The sequence below is a fragment of the Felis catus genome, chromosome X, assembly GCF_018350175.1.
Source record: "Felis catus isolate Fca126 chromosome X, F.catus_Fca126_mat1.0, whole genome shotgun sequence".
Taxonomy (NCBI): domain Eukaryota; kingdom Metazoa; phylum Chordata; class Mammalia; order Carnivora; family Felidae; genus Felis; species Felis catus.
In genome coordinates this window covers 69,172,071-69,192,069 of record NC_058386.1, presented here as the reverse complement: position 1 = coordinate 69,192,069, position 19,999 = coordinate 69,172,071, and the positions used below count along the sequence as shown (strand labels likewise).

General features: G+C 32.2%; 1 protein-coding gene across 2 annotated transcripts in view; it reads left to right on the top strand.

Moving 5' to 3' along the window:
- Positions 1-19,999, top strand: part of RPS6KA6 (ribosomal protein S6 kinase A6) — a 188,350-nt gene that overhangs the window by 109,961 nt on the left and 58,390 nt on the right. For both annotated transcript variants that reach the window (XM_045050812.1, XM_023249024.2), the window contains exons 8-17: positions 259-296; positions 7,236-7,378; positions 10,985-11,055; positions 11,292-11,380; positions 12,214-12,272; positions 15,454-15,556; positions 16,192-16,322; positions 16,760-16,882; positions 17,385-17,474; positions 18,475-18,633. In XM_045050812.1, coding sequence (XP_044906747.1) covers positions 259-296; positions 7,236-7,378; positions 10,985-11,055; positions 11,292-11,380; positions 12,214-12,272; positions 15,454-15,556; positions 16,192-16,322; positions 16,760-16,882; positions 17,385-17,474; positions 18,475-18,633 — 1,006 coding nt within the window. The remainder of the gene's footprint in view (positions 1-258; positions 297-7,235; positions 7,379-10,984; positions 11,056-11,291; positions 11,381-12,213; positions 12,273-15,453; positions 15,557-16,191; positions 16,323-16,759; positions 16,883-17,384; positions 17,475-18,474; positions 18,634-19,999) is intronic.

Here is a 19,999-nt window from a genome sequence, read left to right as displayed (position 1 = left end):
GCTCTGAGCTGTCAGCACAGAGCATGATGCAGGACTCGAACTCATGAGCCTTGAGATCATGACCTGAGACGAAGCCAGATGCTTTAACTGACTGAATCATCCAGGCGCACCGAGATATTCATTGATTTTAAGTTAATCATTTAAATATTTTCCAGTAAATCAAATAGATACCATTTTTAAGTTTATGATGATTTTTATGCAAATGAAAATATAAAAATATTTGATTCCATCTTGTTGAATGTGAATTTTGATTTACAGCATTTTGCTTGATGAAATAGGACATATCAAGTTAACAGGTATGCAGATTTTCTTATTTTACTCTATTTTATAATTTTATTTAATATATATCTGACTAAGCCTGTTTTCTTTTTTCTTTTACTTAATTTGTATTTTATTCATCTCTTTTGTGAACTAAAATTCATTTAAAAAGTAGATAAGGTAGCTCTCAATATGTTCTAATTGTAATACCAAAAATTTATACAATAGAGTCACTATCCTAATTTTCAAATGACATTTGGCATGCTAGGTAAAAACATTATTTTAGCTAATCTCGACTATAAGATTTATCATAAGTAGTTATCACGTTTGAAGTGTAGAGAATTATAAACTTTTAAACCAAATATTTCAGAATCAGAAGTTCCTTTTTTTCTTTATTTGTGAAAACATGTTTTATTTTTCCTTATTTTGAATATTGAGGGTTTACTATAAGACAAGGTGCTAAATCCTTACAGGATTATTAGGCATAAAATATATCTATTATACCATTTAAAAAAACTTTTATTTTCAAATAATTGTAGACTCTTAGTAAGTTGCAAAAATAGTACTGAGAGGACCTGTGTACCCGTCACTCAGCTTTCCCCAATGGTGACATCTTATGAAACTGCAGTGCTTTATTAAACCCTGGAAATTAATTGATATAGTACAACTCACTGGACCATATACTTTACTTGGATTTCACTAGTTTTTGCATGCATGTATTTTTTTGTTTGTGTATAATTCTATGACATTTTTATCACATATATATTTTATTACCACCACTATAATGAATATGCAAAATTGTTCTACAATTGCAAAAGAACTCTCTTGTGCTTCCCATTTACAGTTATCTCTTCCCTCCTCCTACTCTCACTTCTGGTATCACTTATTTATTCTACAACTCTAGTTTTGTTATGTTGAGAATATGATATAAATACAACCACACAGTACCCATTCTGGACATTTATCCTAGAGAAATAAAAACTTATGTGCACATAAAAACCTATACACGAATTTTCATAGCAGCTCTATTTGTAATAGCCCCAGACTGGAAATGTCCCAAATGTCCTTCAGAGAATGAATGGATAAACAAACTGATACATCCATACAATGGAGTACTACCCATCAGTAAAAAGGAAAGGACTCTTGATATATGCAACAACTTGGATGGACTCAAGGGTATTATGCTGAGTGAGTCAATCTCGAAAGGCTAATTATGTTATAAATAGATAGTAAAATCTTTATTTAATTATCAGAATATTAAAACAGAAATAAAATGAAGATGTGGTCTTTACAGAGAATTTTGGACCAGTACACTTTAAAGGTAAGTTGCTTTAAATTCCTAAGTATACTGCTTCAATGTAAAAATAAAGTATAAAGCTGTTAACTTGAAAGCTCAGGAAAATGTGACCAAGCTCAAATAAAGTTTAGTAAATCTTTTTAATTCATAGCCTGATTCTCTTTTTCATATTTAGAAGATACAAAGTAGATTTAAAGGGATTGAAAGAGGAAAAGGAAAAAAAAATAGGAAGACAGAATAATAGAGTTTTGAGATGTTATGTATTATATAATTTTTTATAGCATTCAAGTTTTTGTTGCAAATTTGGTTAGAATTTAATTATTTTCATTTAAAAACTACAGTATACTTGTTTTGTAAGGAATGAAGAAAGGAGGTGGGAAAAAATTAGAATAAATCCTACCTATATTCTCCAGTAAGAGAATAATGATGTCAAATTGTTTTATATTTATATTTTATATTTAGTCTTGTAATGTGAATTTTTCTTTTATAGATTTTGGACTTAAACTGGCTGAGGAAGAAGGAATAGTTAGAATAAATGTTAACTTATAAACAAGGGACAGAAGGCTTGTAACAGGAAGAAAATGTTATATATATATATATATATATATATGCACATATATATGCATTCATTATTGTATATGTCTTCAAAGAAATCTTTATGACATCTTAAGGAAAGTAGATTCAATTGTTAAATATATATATATGCACATATTAGATTTAATTGTTAAAATATATATATATGCACAATTCAATCTATTTTCCTCAAGATGCCATAAAAATTTCTTTGAAGAAATATACAATAATGAATATTAGGTAATTGACACTATTTTATAATTATAGCCTAATTCAGAGTTTTTAAATGAGTAATAAATTTATGAATTTAACCTCAGAACATCCCAATCAGGTTGGTTAAAGTGTGACCATTCATAGTAAATATTCTAATAATGTTTTTTCATTATTTCCTTTAACTTATTTTCTTTTTATTATTTCCTTGTCTTTTTCTTCCTTTCTTTTTTAATTTTTGTGTGTCTTTCTTCCGTCTTCCTCTCCTTTTCCTCTTACTTTTCCTATCTTCTTCCTCCCATTTTGAATACTACAGTCAAAAGTACCAGAGACAGGCAATATCTTTCTTTTGACCTGTCTACTTTAAAAATCCTCTAGATGTAAAGAATACACTTAATGTTTAACAGGTTAGCTGGAATGGCAGTGGACTATAGAGAGGTTCATTGGTATGACTATGCTTTGAGCCTAATTGACTTCATACCAAGATTATGATTGTATAAAATAAGATTGGTAGAATGAGAATAAGTACCCTGAAAATATCTGCATACATGTCAATATATTATTTATATTGTTTTTATGTCTTACTTTTTTGGAACACCCCACCTTATAGTCTATATAAAATTAACCATGTAATATGAGTTGCCTGGTTTAGAAAATAATATTTACTCATAATATCCCACTAAAAACCATAAATTGAACACACAATTGATTTGAACTCTCTGTAGTTGCTATAATGTGTTTTCTGAGGGACATAATGTAGGGTAATTTATATAAAGAGAATGGAGAAAAAATATACAGTGTCAGAAATTTATATCACACAGTACTTGAACTAGATATTTAAGAGAAAATGTATACACTAAAATAGTTTTAATAATTTTTATGGTTATCTGCAAATTAGTCACTGAGATTACTTTTACTCGTAGTAAATACTTATTATTGTTTTCTAGGCAGGCTTTTGAATTTTAAAATCATAGAATCATTTAAGGTTACAAAGATATACCGCCCTCCCTCCCCAAAAGGAGCCTTTTTGTAGCTGAACTCTGCATTTTGTTTTTAAAATAGTGGGTTGGAGAAATCACTAATTAACATATGTTTTATTTAATCTTGTAGCTAAGTCTTATTATCATAAAAGTTTTTTTTTTTTTTGTCAATTGATTGCTGAGCAAATTCTAGTGTTAAATGTCAGTTTTGTCAGAAAAAAAAAAAAAAACAGCAGAGGACCTCTATGGAGTGGTATAAATCTCTGAAAGGTAATGGAGGATAAGAAAATTCTCTTTCCTTTCTCCTCCTCTGTGGAATGGCCAAAGAAACCAGTGTTCTTCTCTGCAAGGTATGTTGTTATATTCAGCTAAATTGACCTTGAAGATTAGCTTTTATTATATTTCATCTTTGAAATGGAATGTGCAAGAGTTTAAAAGTCTCAAAATGTAGAGAAAGAAACTAATAATAGTACATTGAAAAAATTTATTATGTTAAAAATCATAATTCATTCAAGTTATTATACAAGGATAAATGAATTTTAAATGAAAATATTAAACATGGTTAGAAAATTAGTTTTGAGGGATGATAAAATTATTAATGTTGGTATTTTATTTTAAGAGCAATGTAGGGCTACAACTTTTTTTTTATCACTTATAGAATTAAGATATAATTTACATACAGTAAAACTCATTCTTCAGATCCTTGTGGTGATGGAACTATTCTGTATCATGGCAACATCCTTGTCAGTATTGTGGCTGTAATATTTTAATATAAGTTTTGTAAGATGTTACCATGGGGGGGGGAACTGGGTAAAAGGTAAATAGGATCTCTTGTAGTATTTCACATAACTGCATGTGAGTTTGTAATTGTCTCAAAATATAAAGTTTAATTAAAAAAAATCACTTTCTCATCTATAGATCTGCAAACTTTGACAAATACATTTAGTTGTATTCCCATCACCAACATCAAAATTATGTAAGTGAGGAATCACTAAATTCTACATCGAAAACCAGTTTTACCATGTATATTGACTAACTAGAATTTATATAAAAACTTGAAATAAAAAAGAGGTATAATACAATTCTACCACTCTCCACAATTTCTGCATAAGTCCTTTTTACCTTCCTTTTTACCCTATCTAAACATCCATCTGCTTTCTGTCCCTACAGTTTCACCTTTTCCACAATGTAATGTACACAGAGGCATATAGTAAATAGCCTTTTGAGTCTGACTTCGTTTACTTAATAAAGTGCATTTGAGATTAATCTATATTTTGTGTGTATCAGTTTATTTTTTATTGCTGAATAGTGTTCCATTTTATGATGATACCATGGTTTGCTTGTCTAATCCCCAATTAAGGGGTATTTGGGTTGTTTCCAGTTTGAAAGTGATAAATAAAGCCACTGTAAATATTCATGTGCAGGTTTTATATGAATATAAATTTTTATTTCACTTGAGTAAATACCAAAGGAGTGGGATTGCTTGGTTATATGGTAAGTGTATTGTTAACTTAGTGAGAAACCTCCAAACTGTTTTCCAAGTGGTTGTACCATTTTGTATACCCATCAGCAACATAGGAGAGCTCTACTTGCTCTATCTACATCCTTGCCATTACTTGGTATTGTCAGTATTTTTATTTTAGCTCTACTAATAGGCATGTAGTAGTATCTCATTGGGGTTTTAATTTGAATGTCCCTGATAACTAACAACAGTGAGTATCTTTTTATGCATTTATTTTTCTGAAGAAATGTCTGTTCAGATATTTTGCCCATTTAAAAAATGTGTATTATTTTCTTATTATTGAATTTTGAGTTTTTAAATATACTCTGAATACAAGAGCTATATCAGGTATGCAGTTTGCAAATATTTTCTCCAGTCTGTAGCTTCTTTTTTCTTCTCTGAACAGTATTTTTTGAAGAGCAGCTTTGATTCTGATAAAGTCCATTTATCAACGTTTTTCTTTCATGAATTATATTTTGATGTTTATCTTAGAAATCATTGCCTAACAAAACATCACCAAGATTTTCTTTTTATTCTTTTGAAAATTTTAGTTTTTTGTTTTACATTTAGTTCTGTGGTTCATGTTTAGTTAATTTTTTATGGTATGAGGATGTTTTTTGTATATTAATCCTATTGTTCTGTCACCATTTGTTGTTAAGAACTTTCTTCATGGAATTGCTTTTACACCTTTATCAGGAATCAATTGACAATATATAGCAAGTTCTAATACAGCACATGTGCACATGTGATCTTTTAAAAATCACTTAACTGTGAATAATTACATATAATAAAAAGCACAGGACTTATGGGAGAAATGGGGTTAGGGATTTAACACTCAAATATATAACCAGTGCACACTAAAGAAAAGAAGTTGATAAAAATGACAACATTGTTTTACATATTCTAAATGTTTAAGAATATGTAAATACTACAATAAAAAGGTACCTAACCTTGAAAAAATCCTGATATTTGCCTGTAGAATTGTTGTCAGAAAGGTTGCAGTATGTTGGTTATTGTGAAGTGGTAGAAGATAGATTATATGGAATTGGGAGGAAGATTGTAACACTACAGGTGGGCAGGAGTAGCTCATAATATACATAATGAGCTGAAATCTGGCAGATGTTTGGGGTATGTGCATGTATCTATCATTACTTGGCTTGGTTCAACTAGGTGCATTTTTTTAAGTATTTATTTTTGAGATGGGGTGAGGGGTAGAGCGAGGGCTACAGAGGATCTAAAGCAGGCTCTGTGCTGACAGCAGAGAGCCCTATGTGGGTCTCTAACTCATCAACTGAGATCACAAACTGAACCAAAGTCAGACACTTAACTGACTGAGCCACCCAGGCACCCCCAGCTAGGTTCAGTTTTATAGTGTCTCACGTAGTGTTTCTTATAGACAAAATTGCATATAAACCACACATTAAGTCAAACCCATTTGAAATTTGTGTTATGCTTAAATTGTTTTCTAATATATCAATCACGTTGGAATAAATTTACATTTTCAAAACAAGCATTATAGCAGAACTGTATGTGTTAGTCTATTCTTGGGCACTGTCCTTTTGCATTGATATATACACATGTAGCCTTTCTCCAATGCCATGCTTTCTTGATTACTGTAGCTTTATCATAAGTTTTGAAGTGTAAGTCCTTCATTGGTTTTCTTCATCAAAATTATTTTGGCTATTCTATTTTCTTGAGTCTTTTTTATAAATTTTAAGTTTAGTTTTCTTTTGTTTTTACAAAATACTTGATATCTTTAACAACATTGAATCTTCCAAACCATGCATACAATATGTCTCTCCACTTATTTAGATCTACTTTGATTTCTTTCATAGGTGTTTCTAGTTTTTAGCATGCAGGTCTTACATCTACTTTGTATATTTATGCCTGTGGATTTCATGCAGGTTTTTTTTTGGTGGTATTATAAATGGTACTTTTTACATTTCAACTTCCAATTTTCACTGCTAGCACATAGGAATGATTGGTTTTTATATATTGGTACCTTTAGCTCTTTGAAAGCCTTAAACAAAAATGGAAGCTCAAAAGCATAATTTGCTTTTTTAGTGTTTTAAAAAGTGTCTCTTTTGTGTCTTAGTCTATTTTAAAACTTAGAACACTATGACAGCTTTGATGATTTAATTGTTGACCTCTCAAAATTGCTGAATGATATACTAATATAAATATGAAAACATGTATTTTGAGGATGGAATTTAACTGAGCAATCTCTAAATGCTCTTAAAACGGTATCATGAAATACAGGCTGTTTTCCATTATTTGTCTTACCGGAGATTTCTTAAGAGTAATTATAGCCCATCCATGAATCGTTTTAAGTTCTAACACATAGTTTTGTTTCCTTTGGTAGTTTCTATTTTCTGAGTATCTTCAGATATATTTTTCTGTCACATTGTTATCATAGATTTTGGACTCAGCAAGGAATCTGTAGATCAAGAAAAGAAGGCTTACTCATTTTGTGGTACAGTGGAGTACATGGCTCCTGAAGTAGTAAATAGGAGAGGCCACTCCCAAAGTGCTGATTGGTGGTCATATGGTGTACTTATGGTAAGTAGTGTTATTTTTAAATTGTGCCAATATAAAATTAATATTATTTAGAATTTTGTTTTAAATTTTGGAATGTGTCAGGTGAGAATAGAGTTTTGCTAATTCATGATTATTTAAAAAAAGCTTCTGATTGGCTAACTGTTATAAAGGAAGAATTACGATTTTGGTATTCTGATTTATTTTAAAGTTTCTAGATGAAAAGGTAAATGGTAGCATTCTTTTATAAGCTATTCAAATTTGAAACTTAGAAAAAGGTTTACCAGATTTTAGATTTCAGAATACTGTGTTTAATTTTTTTAACGTGTATTTATTTCAGAAAGAGAGAGAGAGAGAGAGAGAGACAGAGACAGAGACAGAGAGAGCATGAGCAGGGGAGGGGCAGAGAGAGAGAGAGAGAGAGAGAGAGAGACCCAGAATCTGAAGCAGGTTCCAGGCTCTGAGCTGTCAGCACAGAACCCGATGCAGGGCTCAAACTCACGAACTGTGAGATCATGACCTGAGCCAAAGTCGGATGCTTAACTGAATGAGCCACCCAGGCACCCCCAGGTTACTTTGTTTAAATGTCACATGGGGGGGTTGCCTGGGTGGCTCAGTCAGTTAAGTGCTCGACACTTGATTTCAGCTCAAGTCATGATCTCGCAGTTCATGGGTTTGAACCCCACATCAGGCTCCACACTGATGGTGCAGAGCCTGCCTGGAATTCTCTCTCCCTCTCTCTCTTTGCCCCTTTCCAGCTCTTTCTCAAAAATAATAAACTTAAAAAAATACCATATACTATTTTAGTTGGGTATCACAGAATTTAGCACCTTACCATAAACTTATTGTCAAATTGTTTCATGCATGTCCCTAGAAAGACTAAACTTTTTGTGGAGAGCAGTCATGTCTCATGCTACTTATCATCTGTCATGGTACCTAGCATAGCAGGCATACAAACTGACTAATTTGGTATAAATTAAGAGTATATTTTCAGTATCAAGTAGGGCACTAAGTGAATAGCTATTGAATCAATTTGTTTGTATAATCCATTTTGCTGATAATCCATTTTGCCTATTTGTTACTTTATAACATACTATATGACACTTCAATATATTAGGGCCTATTGTAAACCTGACATTTGTGTAGGATAGTGGGGTAGCAACAAACTGAAGATATAATTTTGACATTTTCCGTGACCAAAGAATGCATACAATCTGTTTAGGGAAACAGTTGAAATAGCTAAATGAACCATCCAAAAATATACCTTAGGAATTCAGGCAAGAAATCATATAAGTTGATGTAGGAAAAGTGGAGGAGGTGGAGCTTAGATTAATCCCGGAAGGGTAGAAAAATTTAAATAGCTGCAAATCAAGAAGGATCCTATTAGTAGCAAAGACCTAGAGAACTAGTTTGAGTAGAATAGTAGTAGAGAATGAGGGTGACGGTGGAGGAAATGAGACTATATGCCAATAAGCATTTGCATGCAGTACTCTGAGTAGTAGGAAACTTTTGTAGATTCTTTTTTTAATGTTTATTAATTTTTCATCTTTATTAATTTTGAGAGGGCAGGGGCAGAGAGAGAGAGAGAGAGAGAGAGAGAGAGAGAATGAATCCCAAGCAAGGATCTCATGAACTGTGAGATCATGACCTGAGCCAATATCAATAGTCAGATGCTTAACTGACAAGAGCCACCCAGACACCCCAGATTTTGTAGTTCTTTAACAAGATAGAAATTAGAGAAAAATGTATTTAAAGAAGATTAGCCTTGACAGCATTGTATAAATGGATTGTAAATAGAGGAAACTGGAAGTAGGGAGACCAACAAGGTCTCCTTACAAGACAGTTGTAACATTATAGAATATGAAAGATGAAATCTTAAATATATGTCAAAGGAAGAAGTGTCTGATCTTAAGAGTTGATTTAATGTCACAGATGGAGAGGGTTAAGGTCAAAGATAAAAACACCTCTAAAATTTATGAACTTTAGGGAGTTTGAAAAGAATGATAGTTCAGCAGAAAAAGACATACCTGGAAAGGGCAGCTGGTTTTGGAAGTGGAGAAATAGTTTATTTATAACATGTTGCATAGGTTATTACAGGTTTGTGGTTAAACACTTGGTGATAATAAATTAGGAGGGAACAGTGGAGACAGGATCAGAATCATCTGGAGACCTTTAAAAATACTACTCAGTCAGCCAACATGCAATTTAATTTAGGGGGGAGGTGGATTCCAGTATAATATGCTCCCTCTTTTTGTCCTTTCCATTACCACCTCTGCTACTCTGGTCACCAATAGAGAACAATAACTTTAAATTTGGAAGCAGAGGACTGGAGCTTGAGAGAGACGATCCCCATATACCATACTTTCTTTGTCTTCTTTCTCTTTCTGTGGCCCCTGCCCCTACTTCTTCAACATCCAGTTAAGAAACATTACTGTAGATTTGGGAAGGAGAACTAGGACTTGAGAGAGATTGAGGCTGGAACAGATTTGAAAGTCATCAATATATAGGAAAGGGTTGAATTAATAATATAACTAAGGTTATGAATTCAGATAAATGAGCAGAGAACTGAAGCCAACGTCATTACTGAATCTAAGTTCAAGATTTAAATATTAGAGATATGAAAACTTTTCTTTTTATCGAAGTATAATGATCTTCATTTTCAAAACTAGTTTTTTACACCATTATTTAATGTTCTAGTAATATACATAGCAATTAAATATCTTAGGGAAAATGTTTATTTTTATGCCATGTACAGCTTTCTTATTTTTTTAAGATACTGATGTACATGTGTAGCTTTCTTGTTCTTTTTTTATTGCTTTTTGGAGTGAGGAGAATGAGAATGGTTACATCTTTCTTTTTTTTAATTTCCCTAATGACCAATGATGTTAAGCATCTTTTCATGTGCTTATTGGCCTTTTGTGTATCTTCTTTTTTAAGGTTTTATTTAAATTCCAGGGGTACCTGGCTGGCTCAGTAGGTTGAGCATCCAACTTCAGCTCAGGTCACGACCTCACAGTTCATGAGTTTGAGCCCCGCGACAGGCTCTGTGCTGACATCTCAGAGCCTGGAGCCTGCTTCGGATTCTGTGTCTCCCTCTCTCTCTGCAACCCCCCTCCCCCCACTCATTCTCTCTCTCTCTCTCTCTCTCTCTCTCTCTCTCTCTCTCTCAAAAATAAATAAACATTAAATTCCAGTTAGTTAATATAGAGTGTAACATTAGTTTCAGGTGTACAAAGCACTTATGAATTTGAAATGGTTCCCTGCTTAGTTTTACTTTCCATTCTTTGTTAAATGTTTGCTTTAAGAGCATATCTTTGGTTTAAAAGAAAATGCTGTCTATCTATTTTCAAATTGCTTTGGTTTGGGAACCCAGCCAAATTAGATAGGACTGGAAAAAAAAAACTGGTTGGTTTCATTTGCTACAGGTCACCTATCAGTTGGGCTATATATAGTGAGGTACCAGCAGTGCATTTCCTTAATTGACTTACTTTTCTGTTCCTATTTTGACCTATCGTATAGATCCTTAATCATTTGATGATCATGTATTACAAGTCTCAGTTGTTTTCCTAAAAAATTTTATCATATATTCTAAGCTCTGGCAAATTATGTGTTACTTTTTGTTTGTTTTAGTTTGAAATGCTTACTGGTACTCTGCCATTTCAAGGTAAAGACAGAAATGAGACCATGAATATGATATTAAAGTAAGTGTAAACACTTATTTTTTTTTCTTTTGGGAAAAATTCCTTGTTTTCAGTTTCTTGAAACTTGTTTTCAATTGACACAAAAGAACACTTTTTCACACTGTCTTATTTTCTTCTCCTACCATATAAGGGACATTATTTTTCATTGTTAAAACATTCTTTTTAAGTTCTTTTTGAGATTTGTCAATTTAAAGTATGTCTAGATTTAAATGAAATTTTCTAAAACTCTTTTTCAGAGCAAAACTCGGAATGCCTCAGTTTCTTAGTGCTGAAGCACAAAGTCTACTAAGGATGTTATTCAAAAGAAATCCAGCAAATAGATTGGGTATTATTTATTGCCTTAACTTTTACAACAATACACTGCCTGTTTTGGGAGGATCATTGTACCTTTATGTTTTCTGGCCTAGTTCATTTACTGCTGCTATATATTTATACCTAGGAGTTTGCATTTTGTAAGCACATAGATCCAGTAAACTCTGTTTTGTCCATGATTTAACAATAGTCTAGCTATTCAGAACTTCCGTTTAATATATGTCATTATATATATCATATGGATTACTTCTTTTGAAATAATTCACAGAATTCTCCCTTATATAGGTAATCTTTTTAGATATTTGAAGGTAATTATTTTGTCCCTTCAAGTATTCTTTGAGATAAATATGTTTCCATAGCCACTCATTATTTGGCCACTTTTTGATAGCCTTTCCCTGGATCCAAATGTGATTATATTATTTAATTTTTGTGTTAAAATTTTAATATCACTTTATTATATTGCACTTTGTAATGTGTCTTTGAGATACTAAGCCATAAGTTTAATTGTGATATATATATATAAATATATATATATATACACACACACACATATATATACACACACACATATATATATATATTTTTAGTGATATGTTAAACATTATTTTTATTTGATTTAGAAGGAATTTCATTATTTCATCATACTTTATATGCTTCAGTGTGAGCATCAGTTATGTTTTATTATATTAAATTGAAAAAAAAACAAAATATCAAATAAGAAATAATAAACATTTCACTGCAAGGAGTATATGAAAGGTGTATTCGTTTGTACAGATAACAGCAGAGAAGCCAGGTAGAAAGATTAAAAATAATTATACCAGTAAAAAATTATTTCCTTTTTTATAGGTTCAGAAGGAGTTGAGGAAATCAAAAGACATCTTTTTTTTGCAAATGTTGACTGGAATGTAAGTTCAGTTGTAACTTCAGTAGAAACTTTGTCACTGAGTGACTTAATATGAATTAACACTGAAGAATAATATGCTCATATTTGGGCTTTGCTGATAAACTTAATCCTTTTTTTTTTTTGATATGAGGTTTTTACTTAGAGGCGTAGATGTCATGGCAATTACCTTGAACCAGTAGGTGTGTGGATGATATTTACTAAATTTTTGTCTCTCATATGTTTTACCTGTTAAGTGTGGTTACTATTTTCCCCTGTTGTAGGTTGGGGAATGTGAAGGAGGAAGAGAAGGAGGTGAGGAGGTGAATGATAAGGCAAATTCTTAAAGAAAATGAATTCTAATTCATTTCTCTTCCTCCTTCATACTCCCCAATCTAAATGTGGTAGACAACCACACTTAACAGGTAAAAAGTCTCTGCACAGTGAAGGAAACAATCAACAAAACTAAAAGGCAATCAACAGAATTGTGGAAGATATTTGTAAATGACATATCTGATAAAGGGCTAATATCCAAAGTCTATAAAGAACTTATAAAACTCAACACCCAAAAAATGAATAATCCAAATAAAAGTGTGCAGAAGACATGAATAGACATTTTTTCAAAGACATCCGGATGGCCAACAGACACATAAAAAGATAATCCACTTCACTCATCATCAGGGAAATACAAATCAAAACTACAGTGAGATTTCACCTCATGCAAGTCAGAATGGCTAAAATTAACAACCCAGGAAACAACAGATTTGGAGAAAGGGGAACCTTCTTACATTGTTGGTGGGAATGCAAATTGGTGCAGCCACTCTGGGAAAACAGTATGGAGGTTCCTCACATAAAGGTGCAACTACCCTACCATCCAGAAATTCTACTACTAGGAATTTGCCCAAAGGATAAAAAAAAGAAGAGATAAATGCACCCCAATGTTTACAACAGTATTATTAGCAATAGCCAAAGTATGGAAGGAACACAAATGTTCATACTGACGAATATAAAAAGAAGTAGTATATATATAGAATAGAATATTACTCAGCCATTAAAAACTAATGAAATCTTGCCATTTGCAATGACATGGATGTAGCTAGAGTGTACTATGCCAAGCAAAATAAGTCAGTCAGAGAAAGATCCCATATGATATCACTCATATGTGGAATTTAAGAAACAAAACAGATGAACATACGGGGAAGAAAAGGCAAACCAAAAAAGAGACTCTTAACTCTAGAGAACAAAATGATAGTGGATGGGGGAATGGGTTAAACAGGTGATGAGCATTAAGGAGGGCACCTGTTATGATGAGCACTGGGGGTGGTATGTAAGTGATGAATCACTAAATTATATACCTGAAATTAATATTGCACTGTATGTTAACTAGCTGGAATTTAAACAAAAACTTGGAAAAAGTGACTTATTTTTTATAATTGTAAAACTGCATAACAGAAGCCGTTAGTATTAATACCCTAAAAGACCACTCAATGGGCACGCTACATGGGAGTCTGCCCTGTTATATGTATGTGCTTCTTTCCCTGGTGTCCTTTTATCCCCGTGTCACTTTTTTTTTCCCTTTTTCTTTTAAACATAATTTATTGTTAGATTGTTTTCCATAAAACACCCAGTGATCATCCGAGCAGGTGCCCTGCTCAATGCCCATCACCCACTTTCCCCTCTCCCCCACCCCCCATCAACCCTCAGCTTGTTCTCAGTATTTAAGTCTTTTATGGTTTGCCTCCCTCCCTCTCTGTAACTTCCTCCCTTCCCCCTCCCCCATGGTTCTCTGTTAAGTTTCTCAGGATCCACATATGAGTGAAAACATATGGTAACTGTATTTCTTTGCCTGACTTATTTCACTTAGCATAATACTCTCCAGTTCCATCCACATTGCTACGAATGGCCAGATTTAATTCTTTCTCATTGCCAAGTAGTACTCCATTGTATATATAAACCACATCTTCTTTATCCATTCATTGGTTGAGGGACACTTAAGCTCTTTCCATAATTTGGCTATTGTTGAAAGTGCCGCTTTAAACATTGGGGTACAAGTGCCCCTATGCATCAGCACTCCTCTATCCCTTGGGTAAATTACTAGCAGTGCTATTGCTGGGTCAGAGGGTAGATCTATTTTTAATTTTTTGAGGAACCTCCACACTGTTTTCCAGAGTGGCACCCGTTTGCATTCCCACCAGCAGTGCAAGAGGATTCCCATTTCTCCACATCCTCTCCAACATCTATAGTCTCCTGATTTGTTCATTTTAGCCACCCTGACTGGCATGATGTGGTATCTCAGTGTGGTTTTGATTTGTATTTCCCTGATGAGGAGTGACGTTGAACATCTTTTCATGTGTCTTTTGGCCATCTGGGTGTCTTCTTTAGAAAAGTGTCTATTCATGTCTTCTGCCCATTTCTTCACTGGTTTATTATTTTTTTTCTAATGCATATCTACTCTTCCTTTCTTCTTAAGTATACAAACTGCAAATTCCTTTTTTTTCATCATTCTTATATCTAAACAGTTTATGTCCATTGTGTTTAATTTAAATAACAAAAGAATATAATGTTTATTTATTTAAATAAATGAAAATCAAAGTAATTCTCTATTAATATTCCCCCACTGTGGGTCTGTAACCTTTTAAAAAAGTTGCTTTCAAAAAAATGGGAGTAGATTGTATACATTTTAAGATGTTTTAAATGTGTTTCAAAAACATAAATTTTAGGGATTTAAATTTTGGACAAAATTACATTTTTGAATTATATAAGAAGAGTCATAAACAGTGTATTTAATGCATTTTTAATGTAAAAACAAAATATTTTAGGTGAAATATATACTTCTTGAAGATAGTCTACTAATTTTGAAATTCTTGAATGTTGCTAGGTGTTTCTGCATGGTCACATTGTGGTATATTCTGTATGGTTATTTTACTAATGCAAATTCAAGTCAGTTTTTGATATCAAAATTGAATATCATTCCTTGTGAAATCAACCTTTGGCATCAGTGCTGTGTTTCCTGGTCTTGTTTCATTGTGTATACTATCTCTCAAATTTTGACAATTTGGTTAATGGGTATCTGAAGCCTGTTAAAATTTTATTTATTAAATTGTGAGCTTCTGTTAAAGACTGTGAAAGTTATGTTCTGCTTTCCCTTACAAAATATAATTTTAGAGTGTTAATATGATTTTGCACTACCCTGTTGTTTCTTCTAGAAATTATATAGAAGAGAAGTTCAACCTCCTTTCAAACCGGCTTCTGGAAAACCAGATGATACTTTTTGTTTTGATCCTGAGTTTACTGCAAAAACACCTAAAGGTAATGCATATTTGTTTATATGTAACATCGGGGCTTTCATTCAATAAGATGGTTAAAAAATAAACTAGATTCTTAGGTAAAAACTAAATGATTTTTAAGTTTGCAGATAATTGATTGCCCTTTATGAAAGTGCAGAACTTATATACATCATTGTTGCACATCTTTCAAACAGAGGATTTAAATAGGAAATATTTATCAGGGAAGCAGGGGCTAGAGCAAAGGGTAAATTTTTTTTCTTCCTTCTTTTAAATGTCCTTTCACATGCTAATGAATTATAGGTTAAGGGGTAGGAGGTAAGACATGACATATATAACGGACTCGTAAAATTTATAATGTAATAATTTCTACTTATAGTAGCATGTATTTCACACGTTCATCCAGCAAATATTGAATGCCAACAAATATTGAAGGTACTGAGCAGTGAAGATGTAGCAGTGAACAGGGAGGCAACAATTACAGTCCATGGGGCTTGCATACTAGCATGAGGAGACAAATAATATACGATTAATCAAACACATGATATACTATATCTGACGGTAGCATTTAATGGTTTATTTTATATTTAAAGAAATGCTAACATTTCATATCACATAATTCTGTGTAGTTCTAATTAAATAACATTATTTGGATATTAGATTCTCCTGGTTTACCAGCTAGTGCTAATGCTCATCAACTCTTCAAAGGATTCAGCTTTGTGGCAACTTCTATTGCAGAAGAATATAAAATCACTCCTGTTACAAGTGCAAATGTGTTACCAATTGTTCAGGTAAATTCCACCTAATCAGATTATTCACTGTAGGGATAACTATTTCTTTCAGTTATTGCTAATGGATTTACAGCAATTTTTAAGTGATTTTTAACTTCTAAATTTGTCTCTATGTATAATATGATTTAAAGGTGTCACAATATGTTTTGGAAAAAAAGCAGACAGTAATTAACCTTTAATTATATTTACGTAATCTCCTCTGGCAAGAAAAGTGTAATGGCAGTGTATAAGCTGGTTGATTTATTGTATTGGCTTTGGGGATCTAGAAAACCTAAAATTTAGGATCAGCTCAAAATCTCTTTAAACCTTTTACATATACTGATAAAACTTCTCTAAAATATTTTTAAAATATTTAAGATTAATGCATATTTAGGAAAGAAGATAAAAAAAGTGAACATATTTCATTCTCCTTAGTATCTTACTTTTAAAAAAAACAGATAAATGGAAATTCTGGACAATTTGCTGAATTATATGAACTAAAAGAAGATATTGGTGTTGGCTCCTATTCTGTTTGCAAGCGATGCATACATACAGCTACGAACATGGAATTTGCAGTGAAGGTATTATCTGAGTCTAACTCTTTTGTTTGTTTATATATATATATAAATTAAAGGTTAACTGACAGACATTTTTCAGTGAAGCAAGTGGAGATAGCAAAGATAAAATAATGAGGAAAAGTCTTAAGACTTAATATTTTCATTTGCATTTCTAAAACTTTATTTTGGAGGAATGGTGTATTTCATGAATGTCTTGTTTTAGTTTTATTTTAATATAATATGTTAAAATTGTTCAATTGTGACAATTACTGTCACATTTGAATCACATTATCAGTTGGTATAGTTTCAGTTATCTGGAATATAGGAAAGTGTTAAGGAAGGTGTATTTTTTATTGTTAAGATTCATTATAGGAAATTTTTAAATGTTAAAATAATGCGAAGCAGGCATCATTCTTGAGTTTTAAGTGTTTGCTTAAAATATGACCAAATTAAAATATTTCATTCACTTTTAGGTAAAGAAAATAATTTGGTTTTCTCTGAGATTTTTCTTGACTTATTTCTTTAGATCATTGACAAAAGTAAGAGAGACCCTTCAGAAGAAATTGAAATATTGATGCGCTATGGACAACACCCCAACATTATTACTTTAAAGGATGTAGGTATCTAAAATCTGTATGTCAGATAATAAGATAATGAAGTTATGACTTGGTAATTTATTTTCTTTTTGAAACTTTTCCTGTTTATGGTATATTCTACTTTTATGCCACAAAATCTCAAAATTCTTAAATTTGCTACTACTTCAGTTCTTTTTCCCCCCTGTGATTCTATACTCCTACCCTTCTTATACAACATCAAAAAGGAACTATGATGATAGGTGAATGAGAGTGTCCTGATTACTTGAATATATTCTAGCTCATTAACTAGTCAACATTATAGCCAGCACCATTTATTATCCTATAGTACTATAAATATAGAAGATATAGGAGATTGGGAAACTGCCAAATTCTAAAATATTTTACTTTCTTGGTTATACAGTAAATAGCTATAACATTATGGATTGTTTCTTGAGTGAAATAGTATTATGCATTTTGATTTGTAATCTTTAAGCAGTAGTTTGTTATACACACACACACACACACACACACACACACACACACACACCATATACACTAACATCCCACATGCCCTAGTGAAAGGGTACATGTATTTCTCTTATTTATTTTCCTTGATATACTAGTTGAATTCAATAAATATTTAAGACACCATATCAGATAATGGACTTTGGGAATGATATTTAAAAACAATGTTTACTGCCAGAAGGGAGCTTATTGTTAGTAGGGAACAGAAGTGGCTATAATATAGTCAAAAATAAGATAGATTCCATTTTAGAGGCACAGATTCCTATTGTTCCATTTATGTAATTTGATGAAGTACAATTTACAACTTCAAAAGTTAATAAAATTATATGTTTTACATATCTCAAGACTGTAGGAGGTTGTTTATCCAGTTTAATCTTCAGTGTAGTCTGTACTATATTAACAGTAAAGGGATAATGTCCTTTTTGACCACTAGAGGTTCACTAGAAAAGGAAAGTAAATATAATTTTAACATTTAAGAATTATAATTAAAAATAACATTAATTTTTTTTTTTTTAGGTTTATGATGATGGTAGATATGTTTACCTTGTTACGGATTTGATGAAAGGAGGAGAACTACTTGACCATATTCTCAAAAAAAAGTGTTTCTCAGAACGGGAAGCTAGTGATGTACTGTTTGTAATAATTAAGACAGTTGACTATCTTCATTGTCAAGGAGTAAGTTGTAGTTATATTCTCCCCTTCAATTATAGGACTTATATCTTAATAAAAATATATCTAGGAGATGCCACCCAAAATGAATTAATTTTCCTGTAACATGTATTTCTATAGAGGATATCCTAAGAAAACCCATAATGTAGTAAAAGTTATAGATTTAGGAAATTGGGTAATACTTTATTAATTTCTTTACTCTGCTTGTTGCCCTGATTTAAAAGCATATTAGTTTTATTTTTTTTTAATTTTTTTTTCAACGTTGATTTATTTTTGGGACAGAGAGAGACAGAGCATGAACGGGGGAGGGGCAGAGAGAGAGGGAGACACAGAATCAGAAACAGGCTCCAGGCTCTGAGCCATCAGCCCAGAGCCTGATGCGGGGCTCGAACTCACGGACTGCGAGATCGTGACCTGGCTGAAGTCGTACGCTTAACCGACTGCGCCACCCAGGCGCCCCAAAAGCATATTAGTTTTAAAAGTGGTTTGAATTATATAAATGTATGTAACCTTGACTTTGAAATTATTAAAAAGTCAAACAAAATAATTAGCCAAGGACATGTTGTGAACATTATTCAAATTATAATGTATCTAACATACAAGTTTCTGGCAGTAAAAGGACTGTATATCTTTTTGGGGGAGGTATAGATGACACACAGTGTTACATTAGTTGCAGTTGTACAACATAGTGATTTAACAACTCTATATATTATGCTGTGCTCACCACAAGTTCAGCTACTGTCTGTCACCATACAATGCTATTTCATTACCAGTGACTATATTCCCTATGCCATACATTTTATTTCTGTGGCTTACTTATTCCATAACTGGAAGCATGTATCTCCCATTCCTCTTCACCCATTTTGCCCATACAACCACCTAATACTATCTAGAAACCACCATTTTGTCTCTGTATTTATAGGTCTGATTCTGCTTTTTATTTGTTATTCATTTTTTTTATATTTCACTTAAGAGTAAAATCATATGGTATTTGTCTTTCCCAGTCTGACTCATTTTACTTAGATAATACCCTCCAGGTCCATCCATGTTGTTGAAAATGGCAAGCTCTAATCTTTTATGGCTGTGTAATAATATCCCATCACACACACATACACGCACACACATAGCCTATCTTCTTTATCCATTCACATACGGATGGACATTTGGGTTGCTTCCATATCTTGGGTATTGTAAATAATGCTGCAATAAATACAGGGATGCATATATCTTTTTCAATTAGTATTTTTGTTTTCTTTGTGTAAATACTACTGGTATTATTAGATCATATGGTATTTCTATTTTTCTTTTTCTTTTTTTTTTTTTTTTGAGGGATCTCCATACTGTTTTCCACACTGGTTGTACCAATTTACTT